Below are 21,315 nucleotides of genomic sequence, written 5' to 3' on the forward strand. Positions count from 1 at the left end.
GCCTGCAACTATCAGGCTCCGAAATCGGCTTCATGGCTGCAAACTCACTTTTGTGATCTTCTCTTCTGAAATCTATTTGTTTACCTTTATTGTTTGCACCACTTGTTTTTCCCCTGTACATTACGTGTTTGACGGTTTTCTTTATTTAATGCGTTCTACTGGGTTTCTTTGTTTTGTGGCTGCCTGTAAGGAGACACATCTGAAGGTTGTATATAGTATAAATTGTTGTTGTTTCTTTCCATGCCCTGTGGCATATTGGGCGGCAACCTTGCCGTTTCTTTAGCAGTTTTGTCTGTTTTTTTTTTATGAGCCTGAGTTGCTAGCTAGTTGTTCAATCCAGCATGGATGAAAAGCGTGCAAGGAGCCAGATGGATTTGAACCTCTTGCCTTGAAGTCCAGTGCGGATGCCACTGCACCGGTATATAGTATACATTCTTTGATAATAAATGTACTTTGAACTTTGTACCTCGTATTCAAAATACTCCTGCTTCAACTTGTACTCCTCAAACTCCTTTGCTTTGCTCTTCTTGTCAGGAACATTCAGTTGATGATCATCAAGATCGTCTAAAATCGACTGCAACATGGAATCATGGGATTCAAGCTGTGCCTCCTGAAACAAAGCATGAAGTTTATTGTAGAGATGTCAAGAGATTGGAGCATCAGGTTAATTGAAGCCCACTAGCAGGTGTCTTATTTAGAAGGTAGCCTTCTGTCCAATCGTGCTCCCCTGTTATTTGTAGCCAATCTAAAATACGCATCCTTATTCAACTCAGTAACTGTAAGTCCCTTTGGTTATTAAAATATTATTGTCACAGGTACCAAGAAACAGTTTGCAGGTCATCTAGATAGATCATACCATACATAAGTACATTGAGGCAGTACAAAAGGACAAATAAACAAAATGCAGAAGATAGAGTAGCAGGCACAGAGAAGTACAATGCAGTTTGACTTGCCTTTACTTCTCTGTCTTAGAAATTAGCCTTTCTATATCTTCAAAGGAGCGATGCCTCAAAAAGGCAACATCTATCACTAAGAGCCCCCATCATCCAGGATGTGCCCTCTTCTCATTGCTACCATCAGGAAGGAGGTACAGGAGCCTGAAGGCACACACTCAATGATTCAGGAACAGCTTCTTCCCCTCTGCCATCCGATTTCTGAATGGACATTGAACCCATGAACACTACCTTGCTACTTTTTTTATTTCTTTATTCCTTTTTTTGCACTACTTATTTAATTGAACTATTTATTTAATTAAACAAATTTCATGACATAGGCTGGTGAGATGATTACACAGAACAGTACAGCACAATAACAGGCCCCTCAACCCACAATATCTGTGCTAACAATGATGCCAATTTCAACTGATGTAATTTGTCTGAGCAATGTATCAGTTACTGCACCCTGGTCTGTATCCCTCCCTCCCCTGCCCATTTAAAATCCTCTTAATCATTGTTGTTGTACCTGATAACACAGACTATTTAGTCATAATCACAGAGCATTACAGCACAGAATCAGGCCCTTTGGCCCATCTAGTCCATGCCAAACTGTTACTCTGCCTTGTCTCATCAACCTGCACTTATACCACAGACATCCCACCTCTCCCAGAAGTTCCGGGAGTCTCCCACATATTGATAACAGCTCCCTGACACTCGCAAATTATATACAATACCCCGGAAATTGATGTTTTTGAGAGCAAGCGAGTGGGGGGGAGGAGAGAAGAGAAGGAGAAAGAGGGGGGGGAGAGAGAGAGAGGGGGGAGGGAAGAGAGAGGGGGGAGGGGGAGAGAGAGGGAAAGGGGGAGAGAAAGAATATATCCTGATTGGTCTCTCTTTGTGCTAAGTACACCTATCACCTTGCCCAAGGGTGAGCTGCAGGCTAGCGGAGGAAAGGAGTGCCTTACACCTCCTTTGGTAGAGATGTATCTTCAACCTCACCACTAGCTTTTACAAGATCTCAGAGAACTATTAGGCTTTTGATATTTTGTTATTTTCTTAGGAAAGAAATACTTTGGTAATAATAATACACTAAAACTAAATTATATCAATGCACATAGGACTGTACCTCTGACTGTTTAGAGGCAGTGGCTGGATAAATTGGACGACTGAACTTCCTCTTTGATCCAATAGCTGCTGGGAATGGCGGTGAGGAAAACATAGCGGCCACAAGATTGATGCGGGTTATCCAGGAATACATCTGTTCGGCACTTCTATTGGGATGACAGAAAGGCAGTGTAATTATTGAAGTACTTTGAGTAATTGAAATATAATCACTTTCAAAGTAAATTTCAGGCCTGAAGGAAACTGTAAAACTGGTGGTACGACTTACTCAGCAGGTCCACAATTTGCTGCAAGCATGTTTTGAAATATTGTGCTTATGCATTATGCTAGAGTTCATAATGAACAACACCCTGGCTTGTGTTTTCCAGAGATGGGAAATGCTCGTTGATATCATCCCTGGAAATCAATACTCATAGTTTCCATAATTCTTCTCTTACCAGGCACTTAACTCCTGTTGTAAACTCTGGGTGATGGAATTACTAATTTTATAGAAAGCATTCAAGATCATCTCCTAAAATGTGTTTGAATCAACCAGTGAAGTTTTTATTTCAGATATTTTGTAATAAAATGTGATTAATGAATAATTTCACAGTAAATGCTCACAGTAAGATAGAATTTTACCTTGAACTTAAGAGTTAACACACCCATGCCTAAAACTACACTTTAACATTTATAGTTGTGAAAAGCCAAGTTTCATAGTTATGAGGATAGATAGCTAAGGTTAATTGGAAAATAAAATCAATAGTTTTGGTGGTTTATAAACAGTGATAAATATTTAAAGAAATACTCATTTATTCTTAGTGATTATTAATTTCACTGAGAAATAAAACTGCTTCTGAAAACTGATTCATTATGACTAACCAAGGAATTTACTAGTTTGAAAGAACAGAACAGTACATCACATGAAGAGGCCTTTCGGCCCACAATATCTATGTTGTCCTTGACGCTAATTTAAGCCAATCCTTTGGGTCTACACATACCCAAATGACAATTAAGTGCTTCGATCATACCTGATTCCACCACTTCCATTGGCAGTATGTTCCAGACACCCATCACTCTTTATATGAAATATTTCAGTGCAAATATCCTTAAACTTTTCCCCTCTCACCTTAAATGAATGGCCTTCTGTATCTGGCACTTCCACCCAGGGAAAAGACTCTTACTCTCTACCCAATTTATGCTTCCCATAATTTTAAACATTTATAACCCCTCCTTCTCCTATACTCTAGAGAAAGCAATCCAAGTTTGTCTAACTTCTTCTTATAGCTAATACTCTCTAATCCATGAACATCCTGGTGTGCCTCTCTTAAACCTTCCACATCCCTCCTACAATTTATTTATTGAGATAGTTTCGAACTGCGCTGCCCAGCAATGCTAGCCTAATCACAGGACAATCTACAATGACCAATTAATCTGCCAACCAGTACATCCTTGGAGTGTGGGAGGAAAACCACACAAGCACGGGGAGAACATACAAACTCCTTACAGGCAGCAGCAGGAATTGAACCTGCGTCGCTGGTAACCATAAACCTGAGCTATACACAATACAGGCAGTCCCCGGGTTATGTACGAGTTCCGTTCCTGAGTCCGTCTTTAAGTCGGGTTTGTACGTAAGTCGGAAGAAGTACATCTGGTATTATTTAGCATCAGTTAGTCAAATGTTTGTCTTAGTATATAGTATATATTTTACCTTTCTATGCATATAAAACACAAGAAACATATGTATTCCAATAAAATAATTAAACCACTGCATTGCTTAGTAATAATTGTAGCTTTCATCGGGGCAGGGCCTTTCACATGCTCCATTATTCTCACTTTATCCGTTATCCTTTAAAATTGTTCCGATCATTGACTGACTGTAGCCTAACGCTTTTCCAATGACGGATGGCATTTCACCTCTTTCCAAACGCTTTATTATTTCCACTTTATTTTCAATCACGATCGCTTCCCATCAATGGAACAGAAACACTGCGGGCGGTGGGTCCCGAGCACCGCTGGGTCCTAATGACCACGGCACTGAATTCCCTGGCTCCTAAACTCCACCGCACTGAGACAGGCTAAATGGGACAAGTGGGGGCTGTGCTGGATTTGGGTATTTGATCCTCCACAATATTCCACGTAGGAATTTAAAATGGAGGTGGCAGTGTTTTTTTTTTACGAGGTCGAGTTTCGAGCTCGACATCAACCCGGCACGGGAGCGGTCTGTCACTGGATCGAACTCGAGCCCGGCGTTCTCACTGTGCCACCAGCTGACCGGAATGGGGGGGGGGGGGGGGCAAGGTCAGAGTGAATCTTACTAAGAAGAATTTAAGCCAAATACAAAGTTAAACACTCAACACAGTGTCAATGGCAACGACTTAAAATGGCGGACGGTGTTCTCCTTCCTCAGTTCGAAAGTACGAGTTAAGTCGGACATTCGTAACTCGGGGACTACCTGTACTACAAAAATTTTACCTAGATGCAACATATTTTGCCAACTTATATACTTAATATCCTGGCAAATAAAGGTAACTATACAGTATGCTATATCCACTTGTGTTGCCATTTCCGGGGAACTATGGATTTTACCCCATGAATCCTGTGTACATCAATGCTCCTAAGGATCTAGCAATTTACTGTATTCTTTCAGTTTGCATTTGACTTACAAAAGTGCAACACCATGTATTTGTCCAGAAGATGCTTATAATGTTTTATTTTTAAAAAAATTAGAGATACAGCACAGTAACAGGCTGTTCTGGCCCAATGCATCTGTGCTGCCCAGTTACACCTATGTAACCGATTAACCTACCAACTGGTTGGAATGTGGGTGGAAACCTAATTACAGTACATCTTACGTAGGGCACTGTACTGCTACAAATTTCACGACACATGCCGGTGATAATAAACCTGACTCTGACAATCCGGGAGTAGATGAAGGGAACGTGGAGAGAATAGGTTACGGGACAAAATAAGTTGTGGAACAGTATCACTCGATGGGTCAAAATGATCTCCTTCTTGGTCATAAGGATTCATAAAAGTGGGGTTACGGCAGTAACTAGTGTAACGCTTTACAGTGCCAGAGAGTTGTTCAATTCCCGCCACTGTTTATAAGGAGTTTGTACGTTCTCCCTGTGACTCTGTGGGTTTCCTCCAGATGCTCCAATTTACTCCCACTTTGTTTTAGAGATACAGTATGGTAACTGAGCCCGTACCACCCATGTGACCAATTAACAAACTAACCTGTATGTAATGCTACCACTGGGTTCAGGAGCTGTTATTACCCTTTAGCCATCAGGCTCTTGAATCAGAGGGGATAACTTCACTCACCCCATCATTGAACTGTTCCCACAACTTATGGACCCACTTTCAAAGATTCTTCATCTCATATTCTCAACATTTATTGCTTGCTTATTTACTTAGTTACTTATCTATATATCTATCATTTTATCTGTCTTTTGTATTTGCACAGTTTATTGTCTTTTGCACATCCATCCATCTGTTGGGTGCAATCATTGACTTCATTTATTGTGTATGTCCACAAGAAAATGAATCTCAGGGTTGTATCTTTTAAATTGATTTTTATTGCGATACAGCATGGAATAGCCCCTTCTGGCCCTTCGAGTTGTGTCACTCAGCAATCCCTCAATTTAATCATCACCTAATCACAGGATAATTTTCAATGACCAATTAACCAGTAAGTCCTTGGACTGTGGGAGGAAACCAGAGTACCTGGAGGAAACCCACGTTGTCACAGGGAAAATGTACCAACAGACAGTGGCGGGAATTGAACCCGGGTCGCCTGTACTGTAAAGCGTTGTGGTAACCATTACGCTACCGTGTCACCCAACATAACGTATGTGTAAATACATATATGTACTTTGATAATAAATTTACTTTGAACTTTGAACCACTTTAAAGGGTTAGTAAAGATTAGTTAATTGTGGGTATGCTATGTTGGCGCTATGTTGCCCCCCAGCACATATTCAGAACGTGTTGGCCATTGAGGAAAACAACACATTTCACTGTATACATTTCATCATATACGCCGGGAAAGCATTAGATCCTTTTTCATTTCACTGTATGCTTCGATATTTTGATGTCATATGTAACAAATAAAGCTAATATTTAAGCATAGAAACCAAAATTATTCAACTATTAAGCTGCACATTTGAACTCACTTTGGACATTTAGACTTATTGGAGTTTATTTCCACAATAATTAATAATAACTAAGAGGACATTAGGGTGCTCTGGGAGAGGAGTGTCGAAGGTACTGGGATTCACCCAGCGTTTTTGTCACAGCAAAACTTATATGATACTTACTGAGCCTGGAATAGGAAGATTCGCCAGTCAGCTGTCTGCAGACGGAAAACATGAGGGCGCTTGTTATATTCAGCAGCTTTGATCGCCAGTGAGTGGTGAATGCTGATCGCCTCCTCTGATGACTGCTTATCAGGCCTGTACTCATCCTGGCAAGAGTAATGTAATAATGCATTTCATGATGTTACTAGAACTGAGAGTAGATGAGAACACCTTGACAGCAGAACCAAGATAGATGCAACTTTAGATTCTATCAACTCACACTTAATGACAAAGTATTGCAATGTGGATGTGATGGAGTTTTAAGGATTAGCTTTTAAACCCAGAATCTCCTTTACTGGTTTAATTTTACAGCTTTTCTAGAGTTAGCTGGCATTCCTCAACATACTTTCAGAGTGGTCAGATCCTACCTGATCCCTGTTTGCCCCACTGGATCAGTGAGATTTATTGTTACTCTAGAGCAGGGATTCACAACTAGGGGCCCAAAAAGGGTTGGGAACCCCTGTTAACACATGCAGATTGCTGGAGGAACTCAGTAGATCAGGCAACATCTATGGAGAGGAGCAAAGAGTCGAAGTTTCAGACTGAGAAGGGTCTGCCCTATGTGAAGTACATAGCCTTCAGTACTGGGACATTCTGTTAGCTCCACATAGTGTCCTTGAGAAAGCTACAGTAATAAACTGTAACTTAGGAGCTTTTTAATAAGTTTGAAACCCAGGAATGGAAAGGTCGATAGATTGGTGTATACAGACTACCTTATCACAGGCCAAGCCCACCCCACCATTGAACACATTTAAATGGAGTGCTGCCACAAGAAAACAGCATCCATCATTAAGGACCCCCACCATCCAGGCCATGCTCTCTTCTCACTACTACTATTGGGTAGGAGGTGCAGAAGCCATAGGTCTCACAGAACCAGGTTCAAGAACAGTTATTACCCTACAACCATCAGATTCCTGAACCAATAACTTCAGTCACCCCTACTCTATCTGATTCTATGACCTAGACTCACTTTCAAGGACATTTTATACCTCATGCTTCCAGTAATACCTCTATTTGCACAGTTTATCTTCTTTTGCATGTTGGTTGTTTGCCAGTCTTTGACTATTCATCTATAGTTTATTGTTTTGTAAAATTCTATGGTATTTCTTTTTTACTTTAAATGCTTGCAATAAAATGAATCCCAAGGTAGTAAATGGTAACATATATGTACTTTGATAATAAGTTTACTTTGAACTTTATTATTATCCCATTGACCATGCCTTTAAGTTTTGTGTTTCAGTTTTTTAGAATTATTTAGTGCTTAAATTCCCTTATGAAAAGGAAGTATATTAAAACTGTTGGAGAAAATATGGTTCAAAACAGTACTATTTTGTTCTACTATTTTGTAATGCTCATGGTAAATTAGTTTAAGTGGACTACAAATTTGTGTTAGTAACATGGGAAAGACAGGTATAAGATCTATAGTATGTATCTCCTGACGGTCTTCTGGTTCAGTTTAAAAGATCCACACATATTACTACTGATTCAGCTTCATTTCTGAAATATGATATTAAAATATATTGAACTTACTGTTAAATTAAAAATAATGATGGAAGGGTAGAGGTCTGTCAGCACCTCTCAATGATCCAACACTGTGTGAAGTTTAGTACAATCAAAATTAACGTCAAAATAAATAATGATCAATATATGTATATGTGATCAAATACTACCTTGAGATTCATTTTCTTGCGGGCACTCACAGTAAAATAAAGAAATAAAAAACAAAGACTGACAAACAAGCAATGTGCAAAAGAAGACAAAATGTGCAAATCAAAAATAAATAATACTGAGAACATGAGTTGTCGAGTCCTCGACAGTGAGTCTGTAGGTTGTGAAATCAGTTCAGAATGAGGTGAGTGAAGTTATCCACGCTGGTTCTGAAGGTTGATGGTTGTAGGGTAACAATTGTTCCTGAACCTAGTGGTGTGGGACCTAAAACACTTGTACCTCCTGCCTGATGGTAATAGCGTGACGAGGGCATGAGCTGGATGGCTGAGGTTCTTGATGAGGGATGTTGCTTTCTTGTGGCAGCACTCCATGAGAATGTGCTCAGTGGTGGGGAGGACTTTGCTCGTGATGGACTGGGCTACATTGACACTTTCTGTCGGCTTTTCCATTCCTGGGCTTCAAATTTGTTGAAAAGCTTCTGAGTTCCAATATATTCCTAAATTTTTCTTCACTCTTTATCTGTAGCTCAATGAAAGGACACTAGGTGGTGCTAACAGAATGCTCCAGTACTGAAGGCTCCTTATTTCACATAGGGCAGCAAAAACAGGAAATGTCCAACTTTGACCACTAGAGACGAACACGTTCAGTTTGATCGGGCTCATGACTGGCCAGATATTTCAATGTTCTCATTCCCTAAGTTCATTAAAGGTTTTAGAATTGCTAAAATGGCACCCATTGGGTTAAAAGCAGATGCAAACCTACCCCTGCCGCATTGTAGCATCACACAAAATGCTGGAGGAACCCAGTGGGTCAGTCTATAGAGGAAAATGAACAGTTGATGTTTTGGGTTGAGACCATCAGCACCTGCAGCCTTTCTGAGTCTGCCATGTTGAAATTAGGCCTCAGTTAAAATCTGATCAAAGCCCCATTGACATAATAGTGTATGTGAGGGAATGATTAATATCCTTGTAGATTCATAGAAAGAAAAGCTTGCATAGAGGGACAGTGTTCCCATTTTGTTATTTTTACCATGACTTTAAAGACACAGGGGTAAAATTAGGCCATTTGGCCGATCAATTCTGCTCTGTCATTTGACCCGAGGCTGGTTTCTTTTCCCGTAGGAGGTTTGCAAATCAGAACTGGCCAGGTCGCCTCAGAAGTGATCTAGTACTAAATCTGAAAACTTGGGTATGCTTGGTATAATTCATATCTAACAATTCAGAAATGTTAACAACTTGCAACTGAATTCTGTGTTTCATGTTTTTTCAATAGAATAAAAGAGACTTCTCTTTTCCAACCATCACATTTTGAATGCAGTTTTACTCCTCCTTTTGGAATTTGTTTACCATGAGAATGTGGTGAGAGAAGATGAAGAATTCCATACATGAAACTCTGAGAAGAAATGAGTTATGAGTAAGTGGTGAATTGAACTTAGATTCAGCGGCAACTTTATTAGATGCCTCCTGTACGTAATAAAGTGGCCACTGGGTGCATGTTTATGGTATTTTGGTACTGTAGCCAATCCACTTCATTACTTGATGTGTTATGTATTCAGAGATGCTCTTCTGCACACCACTGATGGTTATTTGAGATATTATCCCCATTCTGTCAGCTTGAACCAGTTTGGCCATTCTCCTCTGACCTCTCTTATTAACAAAGCATTTTTTTGCCCACAGAACTGCTGCTCACTGGATTTTTTTTTGTTTTTTTGCACCATTCTCTGTAAACACTAAAGGCTGTTTTCCTTGAAATTCCCAGCAGATCAGCGGTTTCCGAGACTCTCAACAATCATTTCACAATCAAAGTCATTTAGATCACATTTCTTCCCCATTCTCATGCCTGGTCTGAATAACAACTGAGCCTCTTGACCATGTCTGCATGCTTTGAGTTGCTGCCACATGATTGGCTGATTAGATATTTGCATTAAGGGCCAGGTGTACAGGTCTCCGAGTGTGTGTACCGATGAAGAGTCTTGGCTCGAAATTTCAACTGTTTATTCATTTCTATAGATGCTGCCAGACCTGCTGAGTTCCTCCAGCATTTTGTATGTGTTGCTGTGGATTTCCAGCATCTGTGGGACATCTTGAGTTTATGAATTGAACTTAGAATATTAATAACAGAAATATCAATGCCACAGGCTGAAAAGCAGTTTGTGAGCTGTTCAAGGCCAGATTCGAGAGATTACCTTCAGCAGGTAGATGATTGTTCCCTTTAGTACAGCATAAAAGGTTTTCCAGCTTCTCTTTCCCCAGGGTGCTGTGGATCACAGGAAAGCAAGAATTAGAAATAGGCTGCATCACTGAGGCCAAATTTACTGAAATAGAGAACATGAAATTGAGGCCTTCATCGATCGTGGATTTGAGTTTAGGAGCCAAGAGGTAATGTTGCAGCTGTATAGGACCCTGGTCAGACCCCACTTGGAGTACTGTGCTCAGTTCTGGTCGCCTCACTACAGGAAGGATGTGGAAACCATAGAAAGGGTGCAGAGGAAATTTACAAGGATGTTGCCTTGATTGGGTGGGCATGCCTTATGAGAATAGGTTGAGTGAACTTGGCCTTTTCTCCTTGGAGCGAAGGAGGATGAGAGGTGACCTGATAGAGGTGTACAAGATGATGAGAGGCATTGATCATGTGGATAGTCAGAGGCTTTTTCCCAGGGATGAAATGACTAGCACAAGAGGGCATGGTTTTAAGGTGCTTGGAAGTAGGTACAGAGGAGATGCCAGGGGTAAGTTTTTTACTCAGAATGGTGAGTGCATGGAATGGGCTGCCGGCGACAGTGGTGGAGCCGAATACGATTGGGTCTTTTAAGAGACTCCTGGATAGGTACATGAAGCTTAGAAAAACAGACGGCTGTGGGTAACCCTAGCATGTTCGGCACAGCATTGTGAGCCGAAGGGCCTGTATTGTGCTGTAGGTTTTCTATGTTCTATGTTTCTATGTTAAAACTGTGCTTCTCTTTAGCTCTCTGTTGTGTTTGGTATTGTCCTGCCGAGTACTATGGGCATGCTATGTCAGCACTGGAATGTGTGGTGGCACTTGTCCTTAGGTTGTGTTAGTTGTTGACGCAAATGATGTACGTTTGTATTTCACTGTATGTTTTTACATACATACAATAAATAATGAACATGAAATCTGAATCTGAATCTGGAATCAGAGCTCACACAGTTTTATATAGATCCTGTGGTTTCACAATTCTTTCACAAATGAGAGCTGAGGCTCAGTGTTGAGCACAGAGATGTCCTCCCTCTGCTACCTTGGCTATGGTAGCATGAATGAAAGAATTCAGTTGGCCTCTGAGGAAGGGTGATTGAAAGCTTAAGGACATTGTGATGAGGATGGGTGAGGCAGAAGTGGGAGTGACAGGAGAAAACCACAAGAGATGTGATTTGGGGAGATGCAGTACGGAAGTTAATGGATAAAAGATTACGGTAGCTTTATTTGTCACATGTGCATTGAAACACAGTGAAATGTCGTTTGTGTGCTTGGTTGCCAGCAAATGCTGCCGCACTTCTGGCACTAACGTAGCATGCCCAGAACTCACTGACCCATATCTGGAACGTGGGAGGAATCCCATGTGGCCACACAGAGAACATACAAACTGCTTACAGATGATGGCAGAAATGGGTGATCACTGGTGCTGCAGTACCATTACGCCAACCACTACTCTATAGTGCCATCTCATGAGATGGACATCTCAGATTCTCCTACACAGGCACATGTAAGGTGAAGATCCTTGAAAGTAACATTGATGTACAGAGCATTCACCCAACCAGTCATAATCTGCTTGACTTTGATAGGTCTTATGCTGTTTGTGGATCTCACCTGCAAGGAAGAATTCTGTAGATGACATTTTGTTTGATGACACTATACCTGCCCAATGACCCTTACATGTTCTCACATTATTGTACATGGAGATCCCCAAGCAAATTTTCAGATGAACCAATGCAGTGAAAAATGCTATTTTTTTGGATAAGATCAGGCATGTTTTATGCAAATATGCAATATGTATTAGATATCCCAAGTCACTGATGATTGCCCAGGGCTTTCCTCTGTCCGATAGGATTGCCCTGGATTCTGGGGGCATTTACTATGCTGGACACTGTTATAAGTAACCCAAGTGATAAGAACAAGGTGGATTGCAGGATAACTGGGGACCCTTCATTGCTGCAGCCTTCCTCTGCCTTCACTGCCGTTGTGTTGAGTCATCATCTGCCACCAGCTCCATCACTGAGGTCTTGGTTATATCAGTCTCTGTCTGGATCCTCCCCCTTGATCTTACCGCCATTACTGACCATAAGTGCCAGATGGTGTTGCTCTTGGGATATCAGGAACTCAAAAGCCTCTCCACCTAGAAGGTGATGCTGCAGTTCCTATTTTTGAAAGGCATGTCTTCTCATTGATTGATAGATCACAATGTAACCCTTTTCAATAAGTGTTAAGCTACCCCAGAAATGAGAGTGTTGTATGACAGATTTCAACTCATTGTTTATCATGGCGATTGAAGTTGAAACAATTGGAGAATAATGGAACACTAAAGGATGTTGGCAAAGATCTGTTAAGTAGATGTATCATGAGACCATAAGACATAGGAGTAGAATTAAGCCATTCAGCCCATCAAGTCAGCTCTGCCATTCTAGCATTGCTGATCCCCTCAACTCCATACACCTTCCTTCTCACCATATTCTTTGGTGCCCTGACCAATCAGGAAACTATCAACTTCTGCATTAAATATACCCATGGACTTGGCCTCCACTTCAGTCTGTGGCAGAGCATTCCACAGATTCACCACTTTCTGGCTAACAAAATTCCTCCTTTCATCTGTTCTAAAAGACCACCCCTTAATTTTAAGGCTGTGCCATCTAGTTCTGGATAGCCCTACCATAAGAAATATCCTCTCCACAGCCACCTTATTTAGCCCTTTCAACATTTGGTAGGTTTCAATGAGATCCACCTGCATTCTTCTAAGTTCTAGTAAATATAGACCCAAAGCTCGCAAATACTCCTCATATGCTAACCCCTTCATTCCCAGAATCATCCTTATGAACCTCCTCTGGACTTTCTCCAATGACAACAGATCTTTTCTGAGATATGGGGCCCAAAACTGTTGACAATACTCCAAGTGCAGCCTGATCAGTGTCTTATAAAACCTCAGCATCATCTATTTGCTTTTATATTCTATTCCCCTTGAAATAAATGGCAACATTGCATTTGCCTTCTTTACCGCAGACTCAACCTGTAAATTAACCTTCTGGGAGTCTTGCAGGAAGACTCCTAAGTCCCTTTGCATCACTGATGTTTGAATTTTCTCCCCACTTAGATAATATTCTGCACTATTCCTTTTACCAAAATGCATTATCATACATTTCCCAAAGCTGCTTTCTATCTGCCACTTCATTGCCCATTCTTCCAATTTGACTAAGTCCGGCTGCAATCGCATTGATTCCTCAGCACTACCTACCCCTCCACCTACCTTTGTATCATCCACAAACTTTGCCACAAAGCCATCAATTCCATTATCTGAATCATTGACAATGTGAAGAGTAGTGGTCCCAATACTGACCCCTAGTCATATGGGAAGATGGAGCAAATTTAAAGGGCTGAGAGATTTCTGTGCTTCTATTTAATGAAATCATCTGAATCTAAAAGTTAAAGTCATAAGTTAGTGGCATGATTTGATTACTTTTACAGATTCCACTCCTTTCTTTTAATTCCTACAAGGAATTCTAAATGTATATCAATTAAAGTACATTTAGCACTTTCTCCAGATCATCATCTTAAAAATAGAGTCATAGAGCACACAGACAGGCCCTTTGGCCCATCTAGTCCACACCAAACTGCTATTCTGCCTGGTGCATCAACCCACACCCAGACCATAGCGCTTCATACTCCTCCCCATCCATGCACCTATCTGAACTTCTCTTAAAGATTGAAATCGAACTCGCATGCACCGCTTCCACTGGCAACTCGTCCCACACTCTCACCACCTTCTGAGTGAAGAAGTTCCCCCTCATGTCCTCCTTAAACATTTTGGCTTGCACCCTTAAAAGTTTTACAACCTTTCTCATACAGTGCTGTGTCACATTCGTCTCTAAGTTCGTGCAAGGAATTATTTTCTGACTGCACTCTCCCTGAGCAGAACAAGCTATCACTGTGCATACAACCACCGGTGAACCCACATCCTTCCACTGTAACTTGTAGGCCATTGCTATGTGCTAGTTGCCTTGGCAGCAGCTTTGAGGCCTCAGAGGTGAATTTGTTTGGCCATCTGCAGTGACAGTTTTCAAATTGGGAAAAGCAGCTTTCAAATTGTTGCTGATAACAAATGTTTCTGCAGAAGACCTGGGGCAGATAATTATATAGGAATAGAGGTGGCATTCTTGCATGAGGTAAATCTATCATGTGATGTTTAAATTTCTATCGTAATTTGATCCAACCCTATAGTACATTATACCTCACCTATACTATGTAAACTACACTGTACTTTGGTGCTATTTATAGCAACATGTTTATAACTGTTACCTCTCTGCCTCTTGTCCCATTTTGGTCTCTGAAAGCAGCTTACCCATAAGGCATAGTTGTTGAATTAGGCCATTTAGCCTTTTGAGTATGTGCTGCCATTCCATCACGGGTGATTTATTAACCCTCTCAACTCCGTTCTCCTGCCTTCACCCCGTAACTTTTGATGCCCTTACTAATCAAGAACCTATCAATCCCTAATTTAAATATACCCAATGACTTAGACTCCACAACTATCTTTGACAATGAGTTCCAAAGATTCAGCACCCCCTGGCTGAATTATTTATTATTTAACCCAACTCAATAGTATGTTATACCTCATCGACACTATGACAAATTCAGTGTACCTTGGTGCTAACTATAGCAAAATTATTGTTCTTACTCTCTGACCCTTGCCTCATTTTGGTTTCTGACAGCTGCTTACAATTTCCTCCATTATGTAGAATGTTTGTGCAAATTTTCTTAACCTCCACCAAGCTTGAGATCTCTGTTGTTTCCATCGCCTTTTTTCACAGCCATGAAGTGTTACACATTGACTGAAGTGGTGAGTTCAATTCTAACCTTCGGACATGAGCAGAACATAAGGACTATCACTTCAGTGCACTATAGTTACAACATTAACTCAAGGTCCTTCCTTACTTCTCCCTCACTGTTTCTCTTTCTATAGTAGTGGACAGTGCTGGGATTCTTCCAAATAGAACAGTGATAGGGAAAAATCACTAACTTTTTTTGCCATCAGTGTCCGCGTGGAACTTGCGGCTGAGAAATCCTTGCTTGTAGGTTGGAGCTTTGTGATCTTGTGGGACTTCCAGGAAGGGGCTGCTTTTGTCTGCCGCACCTGTTATACTGGTAGTATCTTCTGACATTGGCATGATGGATTTCTGCAGCTCTTCTTCATCTCTTGAATAATTAACGAAAAAGAAGACGGATTTTAATCTGATCTGGTTCTGTATGGTGAATATTTTAATAATAGCGAATGCAATCTGTTACTTCTTGATCCATCAGGATCATCATAATCAATTGCTCTGAGAATATATTACAGGCAATCCCCAGATTAAGAATGCCAGATTATAGACACCCCTACATTAAATTCAAAAGTTTGATTTACCATTCATTACTATGTACAGCACCATTAGTTCCCCGCTCTCCACTTTTAGTAATTGTTCTTTCTTATCAATCTTATGTGCTTTGGTGCCATTCTTTACCATACTGTGAGGTACAGTTACCATACTGAGTGATTCTTATGTATTTTCCAATTTATGGACAAAGTCTACTTACGGACGTGCAAAAATGGAAGTCATTTGTTACCGCATTCAATCATGCATTAATTAAATGCATAATTACAGTATTTGCTGGATTGTACTAATCTGCCTGTCCCTATCTAGATTGGTTCTGTATAAGCCTGATATCCTCTCCTAATCACCTTATGGCTTTCACTGGATTAAGGCTTGAACACCTTTTATATCAACTTGATTTCTCTTATGAGATTCGCTGTAGGTTAAAGACTCATGCCTGAGTTCTGCATAAATCTGATGTCTGGCACCATCTACACCTGACGTTCCTTACTGAACTGAGTGGAGATCTGACGTTCCAATCTGGGCTCTACAGGTACATGGACCTGATACCCATCACTACGTTCTCTATGAAACTGAGGTTCCTTGCTAGCTCCTGTATGGATCACTTCTGTAGTGATCTGATGTCTTTTGCCAGTGGAGTGACTGTCTACTATGATGATCTTCATCGGTGGCTGTATAAACCTAATTTCTTTCAACAGTTTCTGTATAGACATGATGTCCCTCTTTTGACTTTCTCCATGTATCCAATTGGACAAGGTAACTTGCTTTATGAAATAAATAGCTCCAGTTCCTGGGGCTTTTTGTTAGGTACTTACACAGCCCATTCGAGCTTCTTGCTTTTTATTGAATGGTACAGACCCTGGAAACCAGAAACAGGAGATTATTTGGAAGTTCAGCAGAGATAGCCAGTGAGCAAGCAGTTTACAACACAGGAGACTAGTTGCTGAAATCTGGAGCAAGCAGCAAACTGCTGGAGGAACTCAGCAGGTCAGGAAGAAAAAAGTAATCTAAATCATTACCTTAAGAAAATCTTTTGGAAAATCCTTCCCATCATTCATCCCTTCCAAGTTAGTTATGAAATCTTGACTGGACATACTTTTGCCAAGATTCTAAAGAACAAAAGATACCAACAGTGAGGAAATATAGAACATAGTACTTTTAATTTACTGTAAGATCAATCTAACCCTTCCCTCCCACATAGCTCTCCATTTTTCTTTTTCCCATGTGCCTGTCTAAGAGTAACAGGGAGAATATATAAATTCCTTACAAACAGCGTCAGAGTTGAACCTGTCACTGGTGCTGTAGTAGTGTTACACTAACTACTATGTAACCATGCCACCCCCAACCCCCAATCCTCTATTCTGTAAATCTTCATTTCTAAATGGAGACAAAAGAGGCAGCAGATGCTGAAACCTGGAGCAACAGAGAGAAAATTTAAAAAAGGGAGGGGGAATAATAAATAAATCAGGGATGGGGTAAGAAGGGGAAGAGGGGCATTAATGGAAGTTAGAGAAATCAGTGTTCATGCCATCAGGTTGGAAGCTACCCAGACGGAATATAAGGTGTTGTTCAAAATGAGGCCATACTCAGGTTGGAGGAACACCACCTTATATTCCGTCTGGGTAGCCTCTGACCTGATGGCATGAACATTGATTTTTCTAACTTCCTTTAATGCCCCCTCCCCTTCTTACCCCATCACTTATTTATTTATTACCTCCCCCCCCCCCCCCTTTTTCTTTTCTCTGTCACTGCGTGGGCTTCCTCTGGATGCTCCAAATTCCTCTCACTTTCCTCCAAAGACGTACCGGTTGGCAGGTTAAATGGTTATTGCCACTTGGCCCATGATTAGGCGAGGGTTAAATCAGGGGGATTGCTGGGCGGTGTAGCTTGAAGGACTAAAGATGAGTATTCTGTGCTGTATCTCAAAAAGTCAATAATAATATACACACATTGCAATTATATATATATACACATATACACACACATACATGCATATGTATACATATATCTACAGCCTGAGTGCTGGGAAACTTACTTTGCCATGAAGATCTGAATTTAAAAGCATAAGTGCACAGGTTATGGTGTGAACGGCATCTACAAAAGAAAACAAGAAATAAAATCAGTCAAGCTCTTTTTTACTGTCATTGTTCTGTTTAATTCCATGTTCAAATGTGACATGGTAGGAAGAATGAACACCAATTGACAACTGAATAATTTTTTTGGTTTTGCTTTTTCACATCTACAATGCATAAAGATAGAAAGGAAGTAATTGGAACAATGATCTTTTAGTGCTGAGTGAACTTGGAGATAGCGATTGTTTTCCATCATGTACTCAGTCAAATCTCATCTTCGAAAGCGTTACGTATAGGTGATTCATCGTTCAGTTAATATTGGGAGATACATTCCCAAATTTTGAGTTAGCTCCATAAATTGGGCCTGATTACCATCATGGTTAAATGCCAATTTTACTCTCAGTTTCTCTTTGACCGATCGACTGCCATTTCTGTCAATTCACAAATAAAAAGCTGGGTACATTAGCCTGCTTGTTTTTAATCAGATGAAAATAAGGTGGCAAAAAGTACTGGAAATGTTACTAGTCAGGCAGCCATGTTATATCGGTCTGTAAGCATGTGGAAACCATGTAGTGAGGCTGTCCCACCGAGTCTCTGATACCTTTGCTATGAATAATGTCCGGATTACAGTGCTGGTATTGGTTCGAGAAGTGTTGTAAAACTCGCTCCCGTTCCTGAGTCTCTCCAGTCAAAGCAAATGCCATTAGGAATTTTCTGTGGACAACATCGTGATTAAAAATAATTGACATTAAAAGCTTATTAACATTTTCAAAAATCTTTTCACGTACAACATAAAATTTCAGTGAATCCAATTTGGGAGAAGCAAAACACACAAGATGCTGGAGGAACTCTGCAGTTCAGGCAGCATCCATAAAATGAATAAACAGTTTATTTCAGGCCGAGACCCTTCTTCAGGACTGAGAAGGAAGGGGGAAGATGCAGAATTAAAAGCAGTGTTGGGAGAGGGGAAAGAGGTTAGCTAGAAGGTGATAGGTGAAAGGTCAATAGCTGGAGAAGAAGGAATCTGACAAGAGAGATGGACCATATGGGAAAGGGAAGGAGGAGAGGACCCGGGAAAAGTGATAGGCAGATGAGAAGAGGTGAAAGGTATGAGTGGGGAATAGAGGAAGGGGGTGGAATTTGTGTACTGGAAGGTCAATATTCATACCATCAGGTTGGAGGGTACCCAGACAGAATATAAGGTGTTGCTCCTCCACCCTGAGGGTGGCTTCATCTTGACACAACAGAGGTCCTTGGACCGCTACATCTGCATGGGAATGGGAGTCAGAATTAAGATGTTTGGTGACCAGGAAGTCTCGCTTGTGGCGGATGGATGGAGGCACTTGATGAAGCAGTCCCCGAATGTACGGGAGGCCGCATCAGGAGCACCGGACACGATAGACGACCCCAGAGGATCTTGTAAGATATCCAAGACCCACCCTACCTTAGTGCCTGATCGAGGCCCATCTCCCTGAAGTCAAATAATTGCAGGTATTCCTCAGCTATCATCTGACTGAATTCATTACTAAAGAATAAAAAAGAGAATAAAAGAAAAAAGACTTTCAGTTTATTGCAGGTATTGGAGGTTTGCAATTAATCTAATAAAGTTTGTTAATTTAGCTAAAACACATACATGCTCACCAGCCTTGGGAATGATGGTGTGTAACTGTAGTGAATTTATTTATGTAATTCTGCCTGATGTATTACTTCTCTTGAGGATTGGGTTATTTCTTTTAAAAGTTAACAATACAATGAAACGAGCAGATGGGAAAAGTAAACGTGAAAATATTAATACCATAAGACCATAAAATATGGGAGCAGAATTAGGCCATTTAAGTCTGCTCCACCATTTGATCATGGCTGATCCATTTCCCTCTCAGTACTGTCCTCCTGCCTTCTCCCCAATTCCCTTCACGCCCTGACTAATGAAGAATCTATCAACTGTCGGTTAAGAATCTAACTTATTGACAAAAATGGGCTTCTAAATAACCTTTAGTTTAAATTGTCATTAGGAATTATCTCCTGTAGGTTGTCAGTCATAAAGTCATTGAGCAGAAAAATGGGCTGTTTGACCCACCATATCCATACCAGCTTTCTTCCCTATTTACATTTAATCTCATTGCCCACATTACTACCATATTCTTCTATGCCTTGCCTGTTTAACTGTCTTTCTAAATGCCTCTTAATAGTAATTTAATAGTAATTAAATCTGAATCCACCACTTCCTCTGGTAGCATGTTCCAGATATCAATGACTCTCCCTAGAAACCCACCCCTTTAGATTTCCAACGTCTCAAGTTAAATCTATGCCACGATTATCCCTACCATGTGGAAGTGTTTGATTACCTACCCTATCAGTGCATCTTTTAATCACCTGTCAGCCTCTTTCACTCCAAGCGAAATGAGCCTAGCCTATCCGATGTTTCTCTATAATTAAAGTCCACCAATCCAAGTTCAAAGTTCGAGGTTCAAAAAAAAAATCGAAGTACATAAATGTCACCATATACAACCCTGAGATTTATTTTCTTGCGAGCATACTCAATAAATCCATAATAGAATCAATGAAGGACCTCACCAGCTAATGGGTTCAACCAGTGTGCAAAAGACAAGATGTGCAAATACAAAAAAAGAAAGAAATAATAATAATAAATAAATAAGCATTAAATATTGAGAACATGAGATGAAGAGTCCTTGAAAGTTTGAGGCTGGTTGTTCAAAGTTCAAAATCCAGGCCAGATCCTGGTGAATCTCCTCTGCCCTCAATCCAGAACACATCTTTCCTATAATGTGATGACTAGTCACAACTTTTCTATGCTGTGATATCCATTTCTGATGATATTGTACTTCACAGGACCTTGCTGCTTAAGGCAGGGGCCCTGCATTGCAACATTTGTGAGCACATTGCCAGGAATTCCCAAGAATTTGGGGCCCTGAGGGCCACCCTTGACAGGTCTTCAGCATCCATTTCAAGTAAGTGCCGGTATGGGTAGCAATGCTAGCTAGATTTTTTTTAAAAGATTAGTTTTATTTGTCACATGTACATTGAAATATATGGTAAAATGTGTTGTTTACGTCAAATCAAATCAGCAAGGGTTGTGCTGCCACAAGTGTCACCATGCTTCCAGCATCAACATAGCATACCCACAACCTACTAACCATAATTGTATGTCATTAGAATGTGGGAGGAAACCAGAACACCCAGAGAAAACCCACACAGTCACAGGAAAGGTGTACAAACTCCTTACCGACAGTGGTGTGAATGGAACCCCCATCAGTGATCACCGACACTATAAAACGACTGCACTAATTGCTAGATCACCATGCTAACCCACATGTGCACAAACTGACTCATTATTTATAGGACCATCTGTCTTTACTGATATAAAATTTCCCAAACTACAACTGCTATGAGACATTGCTAGATATGTAGTAAAATTTCACTATCAAAGACCCACGTGGTATTTTAAAATCTTGGTGGAACTAAAACACTTGATTTGGCTAAATTCATGCTGGAATTATTTTAAAAATTCTAATGTTTTAGAGACACAAGAGAGACTGATAGAATGGAACTTAACATCAATTCC

The 21,315-nt window shown here is 40.6% G+C and overlaps 1 protein-coding gene and 1 long non-coding RNA gene across 3 annotated transcripts in view; one reads left to right on the top strand and one right to left on the bottom strand.

Annotated features, from left to right (window-relative positions):
* Positions 1-21,315, top strand: part of LOC132391344 (uncharacterized) — a 126,801-nt gene that overhangs the window by 10,595 nt on the left and 94,891 nt on the right. For both annotated transcript variants that reach the window (XR_009511178.1, XR_009511177.1), the window contains exons 2-3: positions 9,187-9,253; positions 9,338-9,478. This is a non-coding gene — a long non-coding RNA (uncharacterized LOC132391344). The remainder of the gene's footprint in view (positions 1-9,186; positions 9,254-9,337; positions 9,479-21,315) is intronic.
* Positions 1-21,315, bottom strand: part of LOC132391339 (uncharacterized) — a 77,252-nt gene that overhangs the window by 10,161 nt on the left and 45,776 nt on the right. The window contains exons 6-15 of the mRNA XM_059964395.1: positions 19,177-19,257; positions 18,334-18,446; positions 17,696-17,754; positions 16,680-16,769; positions 16,476-16,519; positions 15,309-15,484; positions 10,251-10,321; positions 6,359-6,504; positions 2,062-2,206; positions 467-610 (exon numbers count right to left, since the gene is read on the bottom strand). Of these exons, the coding sequence (XP_059820378.1) occupies positions 467-610; positions 2,062-2,206; positions 6,359-6,504; positions 10,251-10,321; positions 15,309-15,484; positions 16,476-16,519; positions 16,680-16,769; positions 17,696-17,754; positions 18,334-18,446; positions 19,177-19,257 (1,069 nt within the window). The remainder of the gene's footprint in view (positions 1-466; positions 611-2,061; positions 2,207-6,358; positions 6,505-10,250; positions 10,322-15,308; positions 15,485-16,475; positions 16,520-16,679; positions 16,770-17,695; positions 17,755-18,333; positions 18,447-19,176; positions 19,258-21,315) is intronic.

This window comes from Hypanus sabinus, chromosome 1 (assembly GCF_030144855.1).
Source record: "Hypanus sabinus isolate sHypSab1 chromosome 1, sHypSab1.hap1, whole genome shotgun sequence".
NCBI lineage: Eukaryota > Metazoa > Chordata > Chondrichthyes > Myliobatiformes > Dasyatidae > Hypanus > Hypanus sabinus.